Source organism: Silene latifolia, chromosome 3, assembly GCF_048544455.1.
Source record: "Silene latifolia isolate original U9 population chromosome 3, ASM4854445v1, whole genome shotgun sequence".
NCBI classification, from domain to species: Eukaryota; Viridiplantae; Streptophyta; class Magnoliopsida; order Caryophyllales; family Caryophyllaceae; genus Silene; species Silene latifolia.
Window position 1 is genome coordinate 30,184,949 of NC_133528.1, and position 21,976 is coordinate 30,206,924.

At 30.8% G+C, this 21,976-nt stretch overlaps 1 protein-coding gene across 1 annotated transcript; it reads right to left on the bottom strand.

Moving 5' to 3' along the window:
* Positions 1 to 11,207: 11,207 nt before the first annotated feature.
* LOC141647483 (CAAX prenyl protease 2) lies at positions 11,208 to 18,916 on the bottom strand. Its single transcript, XM_074455692.1, has 8 exons — positions 18,639 to 18,916; positions 17,595 to 17,654; positions 17,339 to 17,503; positions 16,396 to 16,507; positions 15,541 to 15,612; positions 13,447 to 13,509; positions 11,807 to 11,881; positions 11,208 to 11,704 (listed from the first exon to the last, which is right to left on the bottom strand). Exons 1-8 carry the CDS (start codon positions 18,840 to 18,842, stop codon positions 11,571 to 11,573), a joined length of 885 nt encoding a protein of 294 aa, XP_074311793.1. The 5' UTR covers positions 18,843 to 18,916; the 3' UTR covers positions 11,208 to 11,570.
* Between the last annotated feature and the right edge of the window lie 3,060 nt (positions 18,917 to 21,976).

Here is a 21,976-nt window from a genome sequence, read left to right on the forward strand (position 1 = left end):
CACTTGATTCAAAGCTCCACTAAATTCAACCAATTTCAATTTTGCGAATCTTAAACTTAATAGTTGTTATTAACACTATTAATATTATATATTTATTAATATTAATATTATTATTATTATTATTATTATTATTATTATTATTATCATCATTAATTTATTATTAATTAATCATCCTCATTATTTTTATTATTATGTATATTATATTATGGTTATTAAAATCAATAATATTCATATTAATAATAATAATAGTAATATGAATATGAATATGAATATGAATTAATAATAATATTATTAATAACATTGTTAATTTTAATATTACTATGATTAATACCTAATTATTATTTTCATATACGAATTTTACTCTTTCACATGCACTTTTCATAAAGTTCTATTTTATACCCTTTTCACCTAAAACTGAACCAAGTGAACTCTTAAATCAATATTTTTACCCAAAACTTAATTTAATTGCTCAAATGACTTGAAACTTACAAAAGATGGATTCTAATTTATCAAATAATAAATTAATTTACTTGGTATCAATTATTAATATTATTTGTTGAGTTTTAATTAATCAACCAAATTTTATTTATTTGTTAAAGATGAAATTAGGGTCTGTCAATTTTTATTTATCTAATTAATTAAATTAGGATTGTTGGTGCTTCGTGATGACTACCTAATCAGTCAAATTAGGATGATAAAACGGTTAGACTTTGAACATCAATCTAGCAAATTAGTGCTCCATTATTTCACCTAATTAGATTGATGGTGAACTGTGGTTCATGGTGGCTACCTAGTTAATCATTCAAAGTAGTATAATTACTAGAATTAATATTATTATTATTAATAATCTTCTTCTTCTTCTTATAATAATAATAATAATAATAATAATAATAATAATAATAATAATAATAATAATAATAATAATAATAATAATAATAATAATAATAATAATAAGCTGACTCAATGTCAGGAAGCTCTTCAAAAATCCCCTTTTTCCGCTGCTCTTCTTGCTGAGGAAAAACATCTTCTGGACACTTTTAGTAAGTTGAAAAAAGCTGAACTTAGTATTCTTGGTCAGAAGGCAAAGGAGCATACTATTAAGCATGATGATTGTTGCTCTGAATTCTTTTTTGCTAAAGTTGCTGAGAGGAGGGCTCGACAAATTGTTGGTGAAATTGTTGATATGTATGGACAGACTCAACATGGCTTGGACAATGTTGCTAATGCCTTTGTGGACTATTATACTAGTCTTCTTGGGGACTACTACTCTGTAGAGCCCCCGGATGACTCTTTTATTGCTCAAGGTGCCACCTTGTCTTCGATGATTGGCTCCCTTTGATCGCCCCGATTAGTAGTTCGAAATTAAAAGCGCTTTGTTTAGTATTGGGTCAAACAAGAGCCCCTGGACACGATGGGTTTTCCTCTGGTTTTTTTAAGCATTCTTGGGATATCATTGAAGTTTGAATTTTGCCATTGTCCGACTTTTCTTCTCTCTTTGGAAAGTTGGTAAAGCAAGCCAATACTACTCTCATTTCTCTTCTTCCCAAGAAAAGTGTTCCTAAATCTGTTCAAGATTTTAGACCTATTTCTTGCTGCTCCACTATTTACAAGGTTATCAGTAAGATCATTGCTACTCGCATGCAGCATCTCCTCCCCAAGCTCATTGGAGGGGAACAAGGTGCTTTTGTAAAGGGTAGAAACATTTTTGAAAATGTGATCTTTGTCTCAAGGTCCAGTTAAAGGTTACAATAGGAAGTATCTCACTCCTAGATGTTTAATGAAGGTAGATATAAGGAAGGCTTTTGACACTTTGCAGTGGTCTTTCATTGAAGATATGTCGCTAGCTTTTAACTTCCCTGCCGCCTTTGTTAAGCTCATTATGGCTTGTATCTCAGGTTCTTGGTTCTCTTTGAAAGTCAATGGCTCTAGTCATGGTTTCTTTAAGGGGATGAGTGGTGTTCGTCAGGGGGATCCTTTATCCCCTTACATTTTTGTGTTGAGCATGGAAGTGTTATCTAGATATCTTCGTGAAATTTGCAAATTACCTCAGGTTTCTATGCATCCTAAGTGTGTGGGAATCAAGCTTACTCATTTGATTTTTTTGATGACTTAATGATTTTCACCAGAGGAGACTTGCCTTCGTTAAAGCCGTTGTTCGGACCCTTGACCTTTTTGGTAGGATTTACGGATTAAAAGCTAACCCCGAGAAGACTTCTATTTTCTTTGGTGGAGTCCAGGAGCATGTCAAGCAGGCAATCCTAGCTTTCACTTGCTTTCAAAGAAGAGGAGTTTCCAATCGATACCTCGGTGTTCCTCTGAATGCAGCCAGATTATGCATCACTAATTTTGGTATGCTTATTACTAAATTGCAGAATGCTATTCATCACTGGTCCACTAAGTTTCTCAGCTATGCTGGTAAACTTCAATTGATTCAATCAGTTTTGTTTGGTCTTCAAAATTACTGGTGTGCTAGTATTCTCTTGCCTCTGGGTGTGATTAAACTTATCAACAAATTAAGTAAAGACTTCTTTTGGCAAATCCATGAAGGTCATCGCAGGATGACTTTTAAAAGTGGAAGACGATTTGTGCTCCATGGATGAGAAGGGGTTTTGGGTTAAAGGAGTTGCTTTCATGGAATAAAGCAATGCTCTTACAATGGGTTTGGAAGCTTGGAAGCCTGCGATAGCTATTGGGTCACATGGATTGAGTTATCCCTTTAAAGGGACCGATGATGTGGCACACTCCCATTAAAGAAAGTTTCCCGACAGTTTGAAGGGGATCTTGAAAGTTAGAGATGCTTGTATTCAGCTTGCAGGCAGCATTCAACAGGCTCAATTGCTTGTTCAGACTTGCGTTCATCAAGGTAGATTTGTCATTTCTAAGGGTTATGAATTGTTCAGGACAAAGCATCCTGCTGTTCCTTGGGCAGATCCTATTAGTAGGCATATCATTGTGCCTGCTCATCGCATTACAATCTCTCTTGCTCTGGAAGCTCATTTGCCGACTGTTGATAATGTTATAGGCAGGGGTTTGATCATGCCTAATAGATGCAGTCTCTGTAGAGCTGCTGCTGAGAGTCATGGGCATTTGTTTTTCCATTGTGATTATGCAAAGATAGTTTGGCAAGCCTTGCTCACTTGGATTGGCATTAACAGAGGGGGGATGACTCTTAAGCATGAGATTGGCTGGATTAAGAGTAGGAAGCATCGTAAACATTGGTCTGCTAATTGGTTCATCTGTACTCTAGCTGCAGCAGTCCATTTCTTATGGCACGAACGGAATCAAAGAATCTTTACTAGCCAGGAAAGGAGTCCAGCGATCTTAGTTCAGCAAATTAAGTACATTGTGGGTGTTCGTTTGCTAGCTTTTAGTAAGGATAGTATTTACAATACTTTAGTTGAGCATCTAACTCACTAGTGTGTCTCTTGCTTGGCACTTTGATGCCAAGCTAGTGGATAGTTTTGTAAGTCTACTCCATCTTTTTTCCCATTATTGGATGAATAAAAATGGAGGTAATCTCTTGCAAAAATAAAAATAATAATAATAATAATAATAATAATAATAATAATAATAATAATAATAATAATAATAATAATAATAATAATAATTTTGTGCTTGGCCGGGTTGTTGCTGATGCTGCTTAGCAGAAGTGTGCTAAGTATGGGGATTTGTGCGCGGCAGCAGGTTATGGTTTCCTTCCATTCTCTTTCTCATCACTTGGGGAGTTGGGTTCGGATACTGTTGCCTTGCTCAAGCGGATCCAGAAATTCTCGGTATCTCGGGACGCGGGGCTCGGTGGCCGCTTACATTTTTACTAGACTTAGCTTTGCTGTTGCTAAGGGTGTGGGAGCCCAGCTTGTTTCTCGGCTCCCCACCAATTTCATGTAAACTTTTGTTTTTCATTTAATGAAAGTTGCGCGCATCCTTTTAAAAAATAAAAATAAAAAAATAATAATAATAATTAATATTATTATTTAATATTATTAATATTAATATTAATATTAATATTAATATTCTTTCAGTTCAATTCAGCTCCAATCGACTTAGTTCGATTCAGTCTATTCGATTCGATTCGATTCGATTCGGCTCCATTCGATTCATTTCATTTCTCCATTGATTGATTGATTCGATTACTCGGCTCCATTGATTCGATTGACTTCATTCGATTCGATCGATTGATCAAACTCTAAAAAGCCAGAAAGAACAGGGCATTACTTCTTTATTTTACAGCGGTAAAAAAAAAAAAAAAAAAAAAAAAAAAAAAAAAACTGCTCCGTCACTAAAGATGGCAATCGGGTTAGTCAGGTCAGGTCTGGTCGGGTCGAGTCGAGTCATATCAGGCGTGACTACATTCGAGTAAAGTTCGGGTCACTTGTGGGTCGGGTTAGTCGGGCCAATTCATAGCACAAGTTCGGCCCGGGTCATTCATATAGACTTTTCGGCTGACGGGATTTGGGTCAGGTTATTAACAGGTTTGCTATTGAGTCGGGTCGCGTCAAGACATTGGATTTGAGGTAGGTTTTGTCTTGTTTGGCTGCTCAATTTATTATCGAATCGATTTTTTTCCAATTATTTAACTGGTTGGAGGTGATATGTGAATCAAAACGGTGGCATACATTTGATGGCATGGCAAACTGTATAAGCTTTTAAAAGATAATACGACAGTTTTAAAAGGGGAAAAATAACAAAAACAACCACTCAATACTGGGACGTAAGTTACGGGCCTAGTTTAGCCACATCAGATTATACAGGTTTTAAAAGATAACTAGTATTGGTGCCCGGCTTCGCCCGGGCTACCTCTACTTACCATTAAATTATTTTATTTTATTTTCATTAAATAAAATTACTTACAGTTGCATAACCCATAAATTTATCATTAATATATTTTTATAACATATCATAAAATTACGATGAAATAAATTTTGAGACAAATTCACTACTCCCGCTATTAATATTTTACTCTTATTAATGAAACAATATTAATAACATTTCACTACTTGCCCGTAATCATTGTTACTTTCACTACTTCCGCCGTAATTATTGTTACTGTCACTACTGTCGCATTAATATTGATAATTTCCACACCAAAAAAAAATTAATATTGATAATTTCACTACTCCCTCCGTAATTATTGTTACTTTCACTATTGCCGCATTAATATTGATTATTTCACTACTCTCGTTGTTGTTTCTACCACTTTCACTAATCTCGTTGATAATATTGTTACTTTTAGTATTCAAATGAGTGATTACTATCATATAAATATATCCAATGTTACTATAATTCTTTTCTTTACTGACGAAATTACTTTTACTACTTAGACATGAAATTTTAAGAGAATTATATATTTATATAAATATATTACATATATGCATTAAATCAAATCGAAAGAATTATGCAATATTATATATTATGGATTCTAATTTGAATTATTTATAACCTACTTATTATATTTTTGTATGTAAAATAATTAACATCTCTATACATTTAATAAACTATAAAGTTTAATAAAATTGCATAGATTTTAAATTAAATATATAATTTTATGATGATAATAATTAATACCATAAGTGTCCATGTTTATACTAATTAATTATTTTATTTTAAGAAAATTGACCATTTTCTAGTCTTCTATAAATATTTAGGAAAATTACCAGGCATCTTCTTTCTTTTAATTTCCTTGAAATTGACCATCTTAATTAATTATTATATTTTAAGGAAATTGACAATTTTAATTAATTATTTTATTTTAAGGAAATTGACCATGTTTAGGAAAATTACCAAGCTTCTATATAATTTAATTTTAACCCAAACTATGTAATATTTGCATTGAGATCCCTTAATCAGGTCCATCACACGGTGCTATTGATTTAAAACTATATAGTATAATTAATTTGTATAATTTTATTTAATTACATTGAAGTCCCTTGGTTTCTGGATTTAATATATAGTACTAGTATTGGTGCCCGGCTTTACCCGGGTTACCTCTACTTAACATTAAATTTTTTTTCATTAAATAACCCAAAAATTTATCATTAATATATTTTTCTATGATATATCCTAAAATTACGATGAAATAAATTTTGAGACAAATTCATTACTCCCGCTATTAATATTTTACTCTTATTAATGAAACAATAGTAATAACATTTCACTACTTGCATGTAATCATTGTTACTTTCACTACTCCCACCGTAATTATTGTTACTGTCACTACTACCGCATTAATATTGATAATTTCACTACTCCCGCCGTAATTATTGTTACTTTCACTATTGCCGCATTAATATTGATTATTTCACTATTCCCGTTGTTGTTTCTACCACTTTCACTAATCTCGCTGATAATATTGTTATTTTTACTATTCAAATGAGTGATTACTATCATATAATTATATCCAAAGTTATTATAATTATTTTCTTTACTGGCGAAATTACTTTTATTACTTAGGTATGCAATTTTAAAAAGATTATATATTTATATAAATATATTACATATATGCATTAAATCAAATCAAAAGAATTATGCAATATTATATATTATGAAATCTAACTTGAATTATTTATAGCCTACTTATATTATATTTTTGTATGTTAAATAATTAACATCTCTATACATCTGATAAACTATAAAGTTTAATAAAATTGCATAGATTTTAAATTTAATATATAATTTTATGATGATAATAATTAATACCATAAGTGTGCATATTTATACTAATTAATTATTTTATTTTAAGGAAATTGACCATCTTCTAGTCTTCTATAAATATTTAGGAAAATTACCAAACACCTTCTTTCTTTTAGTCTCCTTGAAATTGATCATCTTAATTAATTATTTTATTTTAAGGAAATTGACCATCTTCATTAATTATTTTATTTTAAGGAAATTGACCATGTTTTAGTCTCTTACAAATGTTTAACTATTCAAATGAGTGATTACTAACATATTATTATATCCAATATTAGTAGTGAGATGTTAATACAATTATTTTCACTACTAACATAATTATTTTTACTATTTAGCCATACAATTTTAAGAGGTTATATATTTATATAAATATATTACATATATGTATTAAATCAAATAGAATATTATATCTTTTGGAAATCTAACTTGATTTATTTAATTTTTAATAGTTTCCAAAATATAATCTACTTATATTATATTTGTGTATGTTAAATAATTGTATAATTATATGATGATACTAATCTATATATATACATAAAAGAGAGTTTTTTCGAGTGATTCTAGAGCGTCCACATCATCAAAAATTAATTTAGGAAAGTTTCATAAATAATATTTTCCACATAAAAAATAAAGTGGAGAATCTTTTAATTATTATAATATCTATATTTCCTATTTTATATTCATGAGAAGTTTCTAATTTTTATATAAAAACTTTGACATTTCATCTGGCAAAAAAATCGTTATAAAAATTATGAAAATAATATAATTAGATTCGTGACAAAAAAATGCTTTCATTAGAGTATAGATTTCATATGATTTGCACATACGAGTATTAAAGATGGTGTACTTCTTTTAATATGTTATATGTCCACATTGAAAAACAATGTTAGTGTGGTGATTATAATACGTATAAATTATATAATTGTCCCACATCGAAAGATTAACATAAGGTGGGTGATCCTATGATTATAAATAGAAGTCATCATTGGAACCTATATACCAACCAAAAACCTTTTGAGTCTCTTAAGTATTGTTTTGGAGAGCTCTTAAGAGTTTATATCATTATCTTCACAGTATGATATATAAATATTTTTTCTATATTATGTATTATATTCAAGTGATGTTTATAATCTTTATATAAAAACTTATACATCTCATTTGCCAAAAAAATATTATAAAAAAAACGTGCGAATATTAATAAATAGTACTCCCTCCATTCAAGACCAAATACAACATTTTCATTTACATGTTTGCCAAGACACCAATTACAATGTAAATATCTTTAAGTTTACATTATAAAAAATTTAAAGTTTGATATTCTCATTGTACTTTATAAGTGAATCAAATAAGATCTCACATGACCATATTTTGTCTTACATATTGTAAGGAATCGTAAAGATTCTATTCATTCATGAATAGTGTAAAAAAAGGAATGTTGTATTTGGTCTTGAATCGAGGGAGTATAGTATTTGCTCATTATTATTAACCTGAGTTAGATGTCGAATTATGTACGAAAAAGATGGTGTATTTCTAAGTATGTTATTTGTCCACATTGAAAAATATGTTGGTGTGGTGAATATATTACGTATAAATAATAGAATTGTCCCACATCGAAAGTTTAGCATAAGGTGGGTGATCATATGATTATAAATAGAAGGTATCCTTAGAACCTAAATACCAACCCAAAACCTTCTGAGTCTCTTAAACATTGTCTTGGAGAACTCTTAAGAGTTTATATCATTAACTCCACGATATGATATATATTTTTTATATTATGTCCAAGTAATGTTTATAATTTTTATATAAAAACTTATACATCTCATTTAGCAACAAAGTAACATAATTTTTTTTTTTTTTTGAAAAATTATATAATTAGATTCGTGGTAAATAAATGCTAGCATTAGAATATAGTATCATATTATTTGCACATATTTTAATTACGATAAGAAGTTAAAAAAATGTATTATACGAATATTAATAAATAGTACTCCTATAGTATTTGCTTATTATTATTATTAAACTGGGTTAGATGTCGAATTAGGTGTGAAAAAGATGGTGTATTTCTAAGTATATTGTTTGTCCCACATTGAAAAATAATGTAGGTGTGGTAAATATACTACATATAAATAGTTAAATTGTCCCACATTAGAAGATTATCATGAGGTGAGGTATCACATAATTATAAATATGAGTCATAACTTAGGGGTATCAACCCAAAATCTTTTGAATCGCTTAAAAATTATCTTAGAGAGTTATTATAAAAGTTTGTATTAACGGCAAACCTTAGTTACAACAATATCATACAAGTATTAATCACGTAGATATTTATAAAAGCGGTTATATATTACTATATTAGTGATATTATAATGTTTATTTTAAGACAATCGATAATATAATAACTTTATTTAAGACAAAGTCATAATTAAAAAATAAAATGGGTGCTAAATATACATAAATTTGTTTGTGTCATATAATGATAATCTCTGCACTAAAATAGAAAATTTATGAATTATAATACAATCAAGTGTTGCATAAAAAGATCTTGAATCCACAAACAAATCAATAATGAGCTTTTTTACTTTGATAAATAGTAGAATTAAATCTTTTTAACTTTCAAATATAAGTAATTATTATGCCTCATTACATTTGAGTAACTAAAATACATCATAATTTTTAACCATTAATCAAAATCGCACCAGAAAAAAGAAATATTTTGCATTTGTTTATACATTCTATTGTCCCTCAATTATATCTTAAAAGTCGTGTTAGGCAAAAAAATGTAATTTAAATCATATCATTTGTACATATTTTAATTATGACAAAAAATGGAAAAAACGTACAAATATAAATAGATAGTATAATATTTTCTCATTATTAAATCGGGTTGGATATCGAAATAGGTGCAAAAAAGATGGTGTACTTTTTCGTGTGTTATTTGTCCCACATTGAAAAATAATGTAGGTGTAGTAAATATACTACATATAAATAGTTGAATTGTCCCACATTAGAAAATTCACATAAGGTGGGGTGATCTTAAAAATTAATTTAGGAAAGTATTATAAATAATATTTTTTGATGTAAAAAATAAAGTGGAGAATCTTTTAATTATTATAAAATTTATTTCCTATATTATATTCAAGTGATGTTTCTAATTTTTATATAAAAAATTTTACATTTCATTTGGCAAAAAAATATCATTAAGAAAATTATGAAAGAACATAATTTGATTCGTGGTAAAAATGATATCATTAGCGTATAAATTTCATATAATTTGTACATATATAAAATTGTGTATTTCTTAGTATGTTATATGTCTTACATTGAAAAATAATGTAGGATTATATAAAAATAATAGAATTGTCCCACATCGAAAGATTAACATAAGATGTAGTGGTCTTATGATTATAAATATGAGACATCCTTGGAACTTAGGTATCAACCTAACATCTTTTGCGTCTCTTAAATAAGATGTTTTGACTTTTGATCATATCTAAATAAATGATTAGAGATAAGATGTAAATATTAAGACCTTATAACTAATTTTTTTAACTAAGTTAATTACCCCGTTGCAACGCACGGGCATTCAAACTAGTTAATAACATAAGTGGGTCATGTTTATTTTAGGGAAAATCACCATATTTTGATATTCTCTAAATTTATACTTCAACCAAAACTATATAATATTTGCATTGAAATTCCTTAATTAGGTCCATCACACGGTGCTAGTGATTTAAAACTATATACTATAATTAATTTGTATAACTTTCTTTAATTACATTAAAGTCCCTTGGTTTCTGGATTTAATATATACTAGTATTGATTAATACGACAGTTTGGGGGGAGGGGGAATAACAAACACGGCCACTCAATACTAGAAGGTAAGTTAAAGGGCCTAGGCTAGCCACATCAGATTATGCCTAATTAATTTAAGCAACGATTTGTTTGTAAGCAAGTTTTTTTTTTTTTTTGGGTGACGAGGGAACCCGCAATCACTACCTTCGGTGGCACTGGGTAAACCCTCGGGTGTACGTGATAGCCTGCAAACCACGTATACTAGGTAGGCCCGAGGGTGACAGACTCGAAGTCTATTAGGCATGGACTCAGACCATAATACTCTACAAAATTGCGTTTGGAAAGGATTGAACTTGAATCTCCTGAGAATTTCACCCAAGTTTTAACCACTATACTTCACTCTTGCGGACAATTGTAAGCTACTTTTGGTGGCGTTGGAGGTGGTGGAATATTTGTTCCAACGCTTACTTTGATCATTGGTTTCGACCCCAAGTCATCCACTGCCATCTCAAAATGTATGTCGTTGAAAACTCGCCCTAAATCTTAACAAGATTATTTTGTTTAACTGCCAGTCTCGTAATATGAGATTGTTTATACCCACATCAATGAGCATATTCACATAGTCGGCTAGCTCAGCTCATAAATTCAATGAAAGTGATATTCACGACTTGGGTTTGAAACCTGCTGTCACTGAAATTGCCCAATGAGCATATTCACAAAAAAAAGTTGAAACTAAATCTCTTATTCAAAAAAAAGTTTGTTTTACAATAACTCCAATAAAAGAGTAGACACTCAAGGAGGCGAGGTGAATCTATATATCACTATAGTTAAATGTGGTGCAGTACAATCACATGTAAAGAAAGAGTAATTACATATAGGAGATACAAAGTTACAGAAAAAACCTATATTGAGCAATCACCACTCAATTGTTTAAATATAAGTAAAGGTGGGAAGGGGGTTGATTCGCTTTCATTCCAAAGGGAAGTAATGGGAAGGAGATCACTTTCCTTCCGGATCTTCCAATGTATCGGAATGATCTTAATTTGAATATGGTTTGGAGGGGAGATGATTTCCCTGCCAACAATGAATTAATTGCAATATCCCTGCCAACAACTACAATCATCGTCTATCTTGATATTGTACAAAGCTGGGACTGTGAGTGGGGTGAGAAGACAGAAAAAAGCTATAGCTCCTGCGATGGAAGCAACGCTTACCACTAACCCTGAAACCAAAACCGTATTAAAGGAAGATGTGGTTAAACTTGGTTATACACTTACACTTGCATGTCTTCGAGAAAATAATAGCAACAAAGTTAGAAGCTCACCTCTTTTAGAATATATAACAGGCAGTCCCATAAAATTGCAGACAATATGAGCAACTAATGGCGCAGCAAGATGCCCTGTAACCAAAACCAACTCTGTCATTAAAGAAAGACTAGCCCTAGCGAACAAATATTTGGTTGTGAGATTTGTGACATTTCTAGCAATTAGCAGTCAGTCTTAGCACAATAATGCAGTTCAACATACCACCAGAAAACACCAAACTAAATCCAACAACATATATACATGCACATTACGAGATAAATACAAAGGAGGCTCATCAGAGCTTAATCTGCCAAAAATCCTGATGGAGAACATTATAGAAGATTTACCCATTATGAAAATCACACAAGTTGTGTCCAAGGATTCTTTAGGCCTCTAGATGAGATGTTAGGTTTCCTTTGCATTGGCTTAATGAGAACTAACAAGGAACACAGCACAAAAGCAAAAGAGCCTGTTGTCGTCCAACAAAGTGAATATTTGGAGCTAAGAGACTTGAAGCTTATTGACTGAAGTGAAGGAAAACTAAGTAAAGAAAAACAAAGAGAAATGAACAAAGATACACCATCTTATTTATATAGTCCCCAACTAATATTGGGGATCGAACAATATCGACTTTGACCGATCTTACAGACAAAATGCAATGATTACGACTTCTTAGAAATAATAATATGACAATAGTTGGTTTAATAAAGCAAACATGACAAAGTTTAGATTATATGACAACATATATTTACAAAAATTATGTCATAGAATAGTTGATATCTGTTAATCATCAATTCAAATGGAGACGATTGAGATAAAGAATTAAAGATAATAACAAGAAACATGAGTATCTTACACCACAGTTACTAAAAAATGTCAGCCAAAATAAAAGATCGTTTGTGAAATGATTCAGAAGAATAATTACACAACCTATTTAACTTAACTCCAACTTCTCACAGAAATGGAAAGTCTGACATTTAGTGGACCAGTCCAAAATTTTCAAATTTATGGCACCTCTAAGCATATTATTACATCTTGGCTTCGATCAAAGTCACGGTATGGTTTTCATGGCCTAAAGTCCTAAACTACCTAATTACGGATCATATGGCCTCGAAATGCGGTGAAATGCAATCGTTGTAACCTCCAAAGTCCAAACCCTTGAAAACTAGATAGAGAATCGGTGTTACGGCCAATATTTAAACTCAAGCCTTTAAGTTACCTATCTACACCAACTTTATCACAGTGCTACAAATACTCCTGCTACAGCCCAGTAAGAAGGGGTCAAGATTTTTTTCGTATGTCCTATAGTAAACGTTACATCAAGAATTCACTGAATGAATGCTATTTCACAATATAAGAAGCACACACATTTGATGAGCCATTTTGGATTACTCCTTGTTCCAAGGACCACTAATAGTGACCATGAAAATAGGTAAAGTATCTTTCAGACTAAGAAAACTCATTAAAAACTTGAAATTCTTAAGGTAAAAAAATTGGACAACATATGCTTTGGGGTTTTTTCTTGTTTTAAATTTGAGACCCCATACAAAAGAAACTACAGAGATTCCAAAGGCATCCAAAACACTTTTCTTTAAGCCACTGTAGCAAAAGCACACTAGAAAAATAAATGTCATGAATATGAATGACAATCATTACATACCAGTTCTGATGAAAAGAAAAGAAGCATATGAGCCAAAAACCATTGTATATGCAAGCTGTGTACCTGAAATTCAATCACAGTTGCACTAAGAGCCATTCAAGTCCAAAGTGGTATAAATTAAACAAATTCCCTGACATATAATCATATTCCTTAGTGCATATATAAGGAAGTTATGATATTTCAAGAATAATGACATCTTAAAGATATATATATCTACAGTCCAGTAGCTGAAGATGAATACTAAAGAGTCTATGAGTTAATTAATACCTTGCTCTTCTACATTGCTCCATCCTAAGTTCAGACCATTCTAAGTTCAGACATTCCTTCCCTTACGAATTTAGGGGCCGTTTGGTTCAAACAATTGGAATGGATTGGAATGGATTCTAATATCAAGCAGGTATGGAGTTAGAACCCATACTTTTTAATGCTTGTTTGGTTTGATCTTGTAATGGATTGTAAATGGCATTTATATTTTTTGGTTCACATTTGAATGGATTTCAAATTATTTGTTTTCTTCATTATAAATAAGATCTACAATATTATTTATAATTAAAAATAACTAATACAAGATAATAACAAAAGCAAAAATCCAAATTACCCATACAAATTGGTGAGAAGCATAGAAATTTAATCAAAGAGCAGTCACGTACAAAGTAGCATAAATATCAAATTACGCCTAATGATTATTAAGAACAAATTATTAAAAAAAAAAAAGAAAAAAAAAAGAAAAAGAAAAAAGGGAAAAAGTCGTTATGGAATGAAGTAATGAACAATTTTTACCAAAAAAAAAATTAATGAACAACTACCAGCTAAGTACCAAATTTATAATTAGGATCAAGGAATATCAATGGAGAATAATTCGTGAGATGTATACAACCCTTTTTTTTTTGTTTTTTGTTTTTTTTTTCTTTGCTAGGGTTTGGATGTGGAGGGATGGAGTTAGAAACTTAGAATCATGGGGTGGGACTTGGGTATGAGATTCCAAGGGGTTGGAATGGATTTAGAACCCCTTGGATATCAAACTCCATTCCAAAAGGGGTCAACCAAACACTTGAATGGATGAAATCCATTCCAAATGCTCCAACCAAACACCCCCTTAATACCTTGCTCTTCTACATTGCTCCATCCTGAAAAAGGTAAAGTTTATCCCTGCCCTCTCTTATTCCATTACTGCCCTATATACTCTTATTTATCCCAAAATACAGACCAGTAAACCACCATGTTAAAAGTAGGTGACCCTTGTCGCTCATAGTCAACCAATACTACTTCCTTCATTAATACCCTTTTCTTTTAAAATGTATCCATCAAAATACCAGACCACCACGCTGCAACTACACCACCCCCAAAGGGACAAAAGAACTCAATCAAAAGTAATGCAAGTTCATTCATTATAACTTTAACAATAAAAATATAAACAGAAGTATAAAACATCAGTCAATTCTACATGAATCAGCAATTAATCCAGATAAATTAACTGGCCCTCATTTGATAAATTAGGATTTTTAAGGTTTTTAAAAAGACATCAAACATAAAAATAGGAAAGGTGTGACAAAAACAAATTACGTGATGATGATCAGACATGAGAAGCAGAGGAATAAGAAATGGAGAGAGGAAAAGAGAATGAGGCTCAGATGGAGGAGATTAGAATGCGGGATATGTTCAGAGATGACTTGATCTTTAAGCCAAACCGGTCAGTTGTTCCAATTTGATCACCAACATGTCTTATTATTAGGTAGTAGTTTAAAAGAACAAAATAATAATCGGCAGTGGTTGAAAGTGGGTTATAATAGGTAGTTTTTGTGATTTTTCTTCCATTTTATTATTATACAAAAGGTCCAAAGGACATAACTCGGTTTATGACAGATTGTTCATGAAAGCTACACTAATCTCATCTACCCACTCTATTCCTGACATAAAACGAGTACATATGCAATGATTAAACTTGCATTAAAGTCACTACAAAATAATTCAACTATAAGAAACTCATGTTATCACCAAATAGAAGAGGCTTTACAGGTCCCCCAATATTTTAAATACTCAAAAATCAGGAATATAAATTACAGATAAAGAAATTAATGAAGTTGAAAATTATACCGACGGCCATGGAAGTTTTAAGTACACTGCAGTTCTTGCGGCTGTAAAACTCCAACAAATGATTCAAATGTGCTGATAAGAAATAATAAATGACTGTTATTCATCTAATCAAATTTATAAGAATAGTAACATAAACAATGCTCAGATAATATAGCTGACATATGCATCTGTAAGAATATTAGGCATTTGAATAACTCATTCAGTCATTCATGTGGCTCCAGAAAAAGCTTGCTAGTGACAGAATATCCCCTTAAAATAGTGACAACAACGGCCTCAATAGAGACACAGCAAATGTTGCATGCCTTTTGGGGAAGATTAAGTAACCTGTCACTCCTACTCCTTTTAAATAGAGCCCTTCAGGGCCTTCACTGAAAGGGTGAAGTACCCAAAAGATAACTCCTTCGGACTTGCAAGACTTCAGAAATTATTGCCATTCCTCAAAGTGGACATTGATTATTCTAAACATTTAACTATGTGGAACCCAAAATATTCAGGAGGCATCATACTTCGGAAAGAGAAGGAGAAACAAGAACAGAATGATTAACAACAGTGCAAATGTCTAAAGAAGCGGGGTTGAAAATTGATTAAGGAAGAGCACTAACAATTGTGTCTAACGCTCTAACATTCAATTCTCCAAAAGCACTTATCTGTTCAATAGAACATAATGCCAACTCTAGGCAATAATGGAAGGAAAGAAACCATGAAAGGAGAAACATTATAACAAATAAATTCTGTGACCTGAACCTTAACTTCCAAGAATTACTGTCAAATCAAAACATGAAATTGTCAACTACATATGATAACATAAAACAAAAAAAAAATGTTATTACCTTTAAACGAAGTCGCTCTACTTACCCAGGCTGAAGAACAAAGGGCACAGAAAGACAGTAGTTTCTGGCTTGAATCCTCCACACAAAAGTAAAGGTATCATACAGGCCCTGAATACCAGTTCTTCAGTAATTGGTGCCTGTTTTCGATAACATTTCAGATTAAACATCATATCACACAAGAACCCACAACATACTTTAACTTTTATGCATATTCGTTGTTCTTTGCTTCAGAAGGGGATAGACTACTAATCACAAAGTGGACAGTATTTGATAATGTGCTTTTCATAAATCATTCTACAACTGATATGTTTAAGCCACTGCGAAACAATATGTCGGAATGATGTAAGCATAATTTGTTTGTTTGCATCCAAAAATCAGAAAGAAGAAATGGCGTTTAGTTTTCTTGTTTCTTTTGAAGCACAAGTTTCCAGCCGATAGATAGACTTCTTCATAAGCACTCTTAGGTGTAAATTGTAATTATTAAAGCAAAATGCCTAAAGCATTATCTTGCAAGATAACAACATATTCACAGCATAAACGAATCAGAGTCATGCACAGATAACAGCACTGGCCAGCCATAGTAAACGCAATAGCCTTCCTTCTTACATACTAAAATTATACTCTGTGGTATACCGTATAATGAAACGGGAGTTATAGTAATTTACTATTTTTTGCAGAAGTATTATGTAGTTACGTAAATTTTACAGTCGTACAATTTCCGTGAAATAGAATTAAGTAGCAAAATGGGGTAATGAGACTCGGACCCATAACGACTAGGTCAGAAGAGGATGTCTAATACTAGCTTTCCACCAAGTATTTAGGTAATGTATGATGATAGTAACAATGATGCTAAGGCTTTGTTTCAGGTTTCTAGTCTAATCGAGGATGACAAGTTAATGACGCGCAACATCAGTAACATAAGAACAGATTCTATGTTAAAATGATATAGTCGGTGAAGAGGAACTGACCACAACAAGATTCCGCCAGGCAGCAATGTTAGAAGCAAACGATTTGATGCTCTCAAGAGAAAAATACGGACTTTCACCCTCGTTCCACAAGTCCAACAATTTGAGGACAAAAGAGCCGGCATACATGAGACAAGTCAATGAAAAGGCGCAAACCACAGCATGCCACTGTTTGATACATTATACATACAAGCCCAATCAATCCTAAATCTAATAATAATTGCATATGAAAGTTGGATGAAGAAAAGAGGACACTCACAAAATGATTAGATCGTACACCGTAGGCAGCTAATATATGCGTAAATTTCCAGCTTCCAGTCTGCAATCAGTACAAACCGAAGACGAAAACCTAAGTGAATTAGAGAAGCAGCAATTATTCAGCCAAAATAACAATAACTTCATATAAACCAAAGTAAGTTAGACAAGCAGCAGTTAATCAGTCAAAATTCGAACACAGAATTTCATAAATAGGTACAGTACAAACAGAAGAGCAAAACCTCAGTGAATTTTAGAAAAACAGAAATTAATCTACAGAAAACAAAACTTCATATATTGATACAGTACAAACTTATGTTACTCGCTAGGAGAGGCGGAAAATTAAAAAAAAAAACGTGAGCAACACTTCACTTTGGTTGCGTTTGGTAGTCCGATATTTGGACACTCCCAAATATGATATGGCGCTTCGACATTTCATTTTGACCAAAAATTTAAAACACTGCACAAAATAACCGTATCTAACGCATTGACTTCTGTCGCGTCCGGACGACGACACTAGCAAGAGTTTCAACCGAGTTGGAGTAACACAGATACAAACACGAGATAAAAACCTAGATGAATTAAAGAAGCAGCAATTAATCAGTATAAAACAGGACTTGATGTATTAATACAGACCAAGCTGAAGATCGAATCCTAAATAAACTAAGAAAAGCATCGATTAATCAGTAACAAAATGGATTGCGGGACAGAGAAGACGATATGTTAATTTTAAAAGTAGCACTTGATCAATCGAAAACGGAATTTCATATATTGATACAGCACAAACAGAAGATCAAAAACATCCATGAATTTTAGTGAAGCAGCAATTAATCAACAGAAAACAGAACTTCATATATTGATACAATACAAATTTACTTTACTCCGACACTTCACTTTGGTTGCGTGTTGCATGTCCGATACTCGTATACTCCCGACACTTCGAGACTTCATTTTAGACCAGAAATTGACAACTTTGCACAAAATAACCGTATGAAGCAGTAATTAATCAGTAAAGAAATAGAGAAAGGGAAAGAAGGATAGGGCATACAGGAAGGAGGAGAAGAGAAGAAAGGAAGAGGCAGAGAAGAGTGGCGACAAAGGCGCAAATGAAGCGTCGGATCATGAACTGATAAAACGACGTCGGTGGAGGTCGCCGGAAAATAAGCGTCGGAGAATAAAGGACCGCCACGTAAACCACCGTCATTCCGCCGCATGCCGTCAACGCTTCCTTTACTGTCAACGTTTCCATCATACAAGTGTATTCCAAAACTACACAGTCCGGAATGCTGAGTCAAAGGAGACATGAAGTATTGGGATAAGCCTATGTGGTCGAAAGTTCGAAACCAGCTAACAACACAAGTTTTTCAAGTTTTTTTTTAGAATCTATAAAATATAATTAAAAGGCTACCCACAAATAAATGATTAAATGTCACCTAGACAAATCCACGTAGGATCCAAAAAGCCACCTAGATTAAAATTTAATGTGACGTGGGATATTTAAACGTGATGTTGCATATTTTTAATGTGACATGGCGAATTAATGTGACATGGATTATCAATTTATTATTACATGACATTAATTTAAATTATTTATCTATAAATTAATTTAATTCACTTATATCTATAATATGAAAGTATATTATCATTATTCTTAAATTAATTTTGTATATTAAATATATTGTCTTCCAAAATTTATATAACCCTTACAAATTTACATCAAATTTCATAATTTATAATTAATATTGACATTTTAATTGAAATTTTTGTAATAAATCATGTTAATAAATTTCATAATTTATAATTAAAATTGAAATTTTTGTAATAAAACATGTTAAGGAATTAATTAAACCTCTTCATATTACTAAACACTCGCCATTATTAACATTTTCCTATTTAATTCATTGTTTTTAAAAAATTTGTAATAAAACATGTTAATAAATTAATTAAACCACTTCATATTACTGAACACCCACCATTATTAACATTTTCCTATTTAATTTTTTTAATTAAACATGGTAATAAATTGATTAAAACTCTTCATAATACTTAACACACACCAAATTAATTAAAAGTTTTTCCTATTTAATTAATTTTTGTAATATAAGATGTTAATAATTTTTTTAAAACCCCTTATATTACTCAACACCCATAATTTTCATTAACATTTTGTCGTATTTAATTCATCTCTTGAGGTCCTCGGCAATCAATTATCTAATTTAATAATACCACAAAATAAATTATAAATTAAATTAAAATATGGGAATTTATGGTTGTGTAATGACTATAAAACCTACAATACCAATAATAGTTTCTATTCACTTTATTTATTTAAAATATGCCCATTTGTCATGAGTTTCTAAGTATTGGATTGTATTTTATGGTTTAATTTATTTATTTGATTATTATATTGATTATATTGTTGTTGTTGATGTTGCATATTTTTAATGTGACATGGCGAATTAATGTGACATGGATTATCAATTTATTATTACATGACATTAATTTAAATTATTTATCTATAAATTAATTTAATTCACTTATATCTATAATATGAAAGTATATTATCATTATTCTTAAATTAATTTTGTATATTAAATATATTGTCTTCCAAAATTTATATAACCCTTACAAATTTACATCAAATTTCATAATTTATAATTAATATTGACATTTTAATTGAAATTTTTGTAATAAATCATGTTAATAAATTTCATAATTTATAATTAAAATTGAAATTTTTGTAATAAAACATGTTAAGGAATTAATTAAACCTCTTCATATTACTAAACACTCGCCATTATTAACATTTTCCTATTTAATTCATTGTTTTTAAAAAATTTGTAATAAAACATGTTAATAAATTAATTAAACCTCTTCATATTACTGAACACCCACCATTATTAACATTTTCCTATTTAATTTTTTTAATTAAACATGGTAATAAATTGATTAAAACTCTTCATAATACTTAACACACACCAAATTAATTAAACGTTTTTCCTATTTAATTAATTTTTGTAATATAAGATGTTAATAATTTTTTTAAAACCCCTTATATTACTCAACACCCATAATTTTCATTAACATTTTGTCGTATTTAATTCATCTCTTGAGGTCCTCGGCAATCAATTATCTAATTTAATAATACCACAAAATAAATTATAAATTAAATTAAAATATGGGAATTTATGGTTGTGTAATGACTATAAAACCTACAATACCAATAATAGTTTCTATTCACTTTATTTATTTAAAATATGCCCATTTGTCATGAGTTTCTAAGTATTGGATTGTATTTTATGGTTTAATTTATTTATTTGGTTGTTGTTGTTGTTGTTGTTGTTGTTGTTGTTGTTGTTGTTGTTGTTGTTGTTGTTGTTGTTGTTGTTGTTGTTGTTGTTGTTGTTGTTGTTGTTGTTGTTGTTGTTGTTGTTGTTGTTGTTGTTGTTGTTGTTGTTGTTGTTGTTGTTGTTGTTGTTGTTGTTGTTGTTGTTGTTGTTGTTGTTGTTGTTGTTGTTGTTGTTGTTGTTGTTGTTGTTGTTGTTGCTGCTGCTGTTGTTGCTGTTGTCCAATAAGTATATTTTAATTTGTTATGTTGTTGGTTTATAAATCGTTTGCTTTTTATTTGAATTCATATTTTCCAGTTGGTTTAATTTAAGTGACTTACATGTGACAATGTTTTAATTCGTTTGTCAAGTTTTTGTCAGGTTGATGTTTTATCTTTTGGTGAATGTATTTTTTATATAACTTTAAGGCACCATAAAACGTATGTGAATGCAGATAAGGCAAACCATCATGTGGGTAATCTGAAGAGGGAAGAAATACAAAAGGCACGAAACTGAGGTAAAATTAAAGGTAAAAAAACGTAAGGTAGAAACTGATAAGTAATGGATGCTTGTTGATCTCAAAATCGAAGTCTTATAATATTTCTTTTAATTTGTTATTAAACGTATATTGTGGTGTAATTTTATTATTAAACTTTCCTGATCAACCTATTTAAATTTGTATTTTTGTATTCACGAGTATAGTCATCTCTAACATATATTTTTCTTTTTCATTTTATATGAACTATTATCAAGGCATGTAATAAAAGGAAGCGAAAGTTGTAACACCCCCATACTTCAAGTGCCTTACCAGGACCACTTAAGGCATGGAAGTGCTACCATCTCGGTTACCCGAGGCAATGATAATAATAAGACAATAAAGAAACGTACTTTAAAAGTAAATATAATTTAATTGATTACATGTCTCAAACAAAACTGTTAAATGAAATACAAAGTACTCAAACGGTCCACTGATAAAACTATCAAAGCTACTAGACATCGTCGACACAAATGGAAGACTTCTAACTGTCACGTGATGACTCATCCCAGCTATCCCATGCGC

Excerpts from the sequence above, each read along its gene's own strand:
- LOC141647483 (XM_074455692.1), bottom strand. The coding sequence starts at position 18,842 with ATGATGGAAACGTTGACAGTAAAGGAAGCGTTGACGGCATGCGGCGGA. Across the intron at positions 17,655-18,638 it reads CTTCTCTTCTCCTCCTTCCT|ACTGGAAGCTGGAAATTTAC; the intron begins GTATGCCCTATC and ends TACTGATTGCAG. Across the intron at positions 11,705-11,806 it reads TGTTATATATTCTAAAAGAG|GGTTAGTGGTAAGCGTTGCT; the intron begins GTGAGCTTCTAA and ends TTTTGGTTTCAG.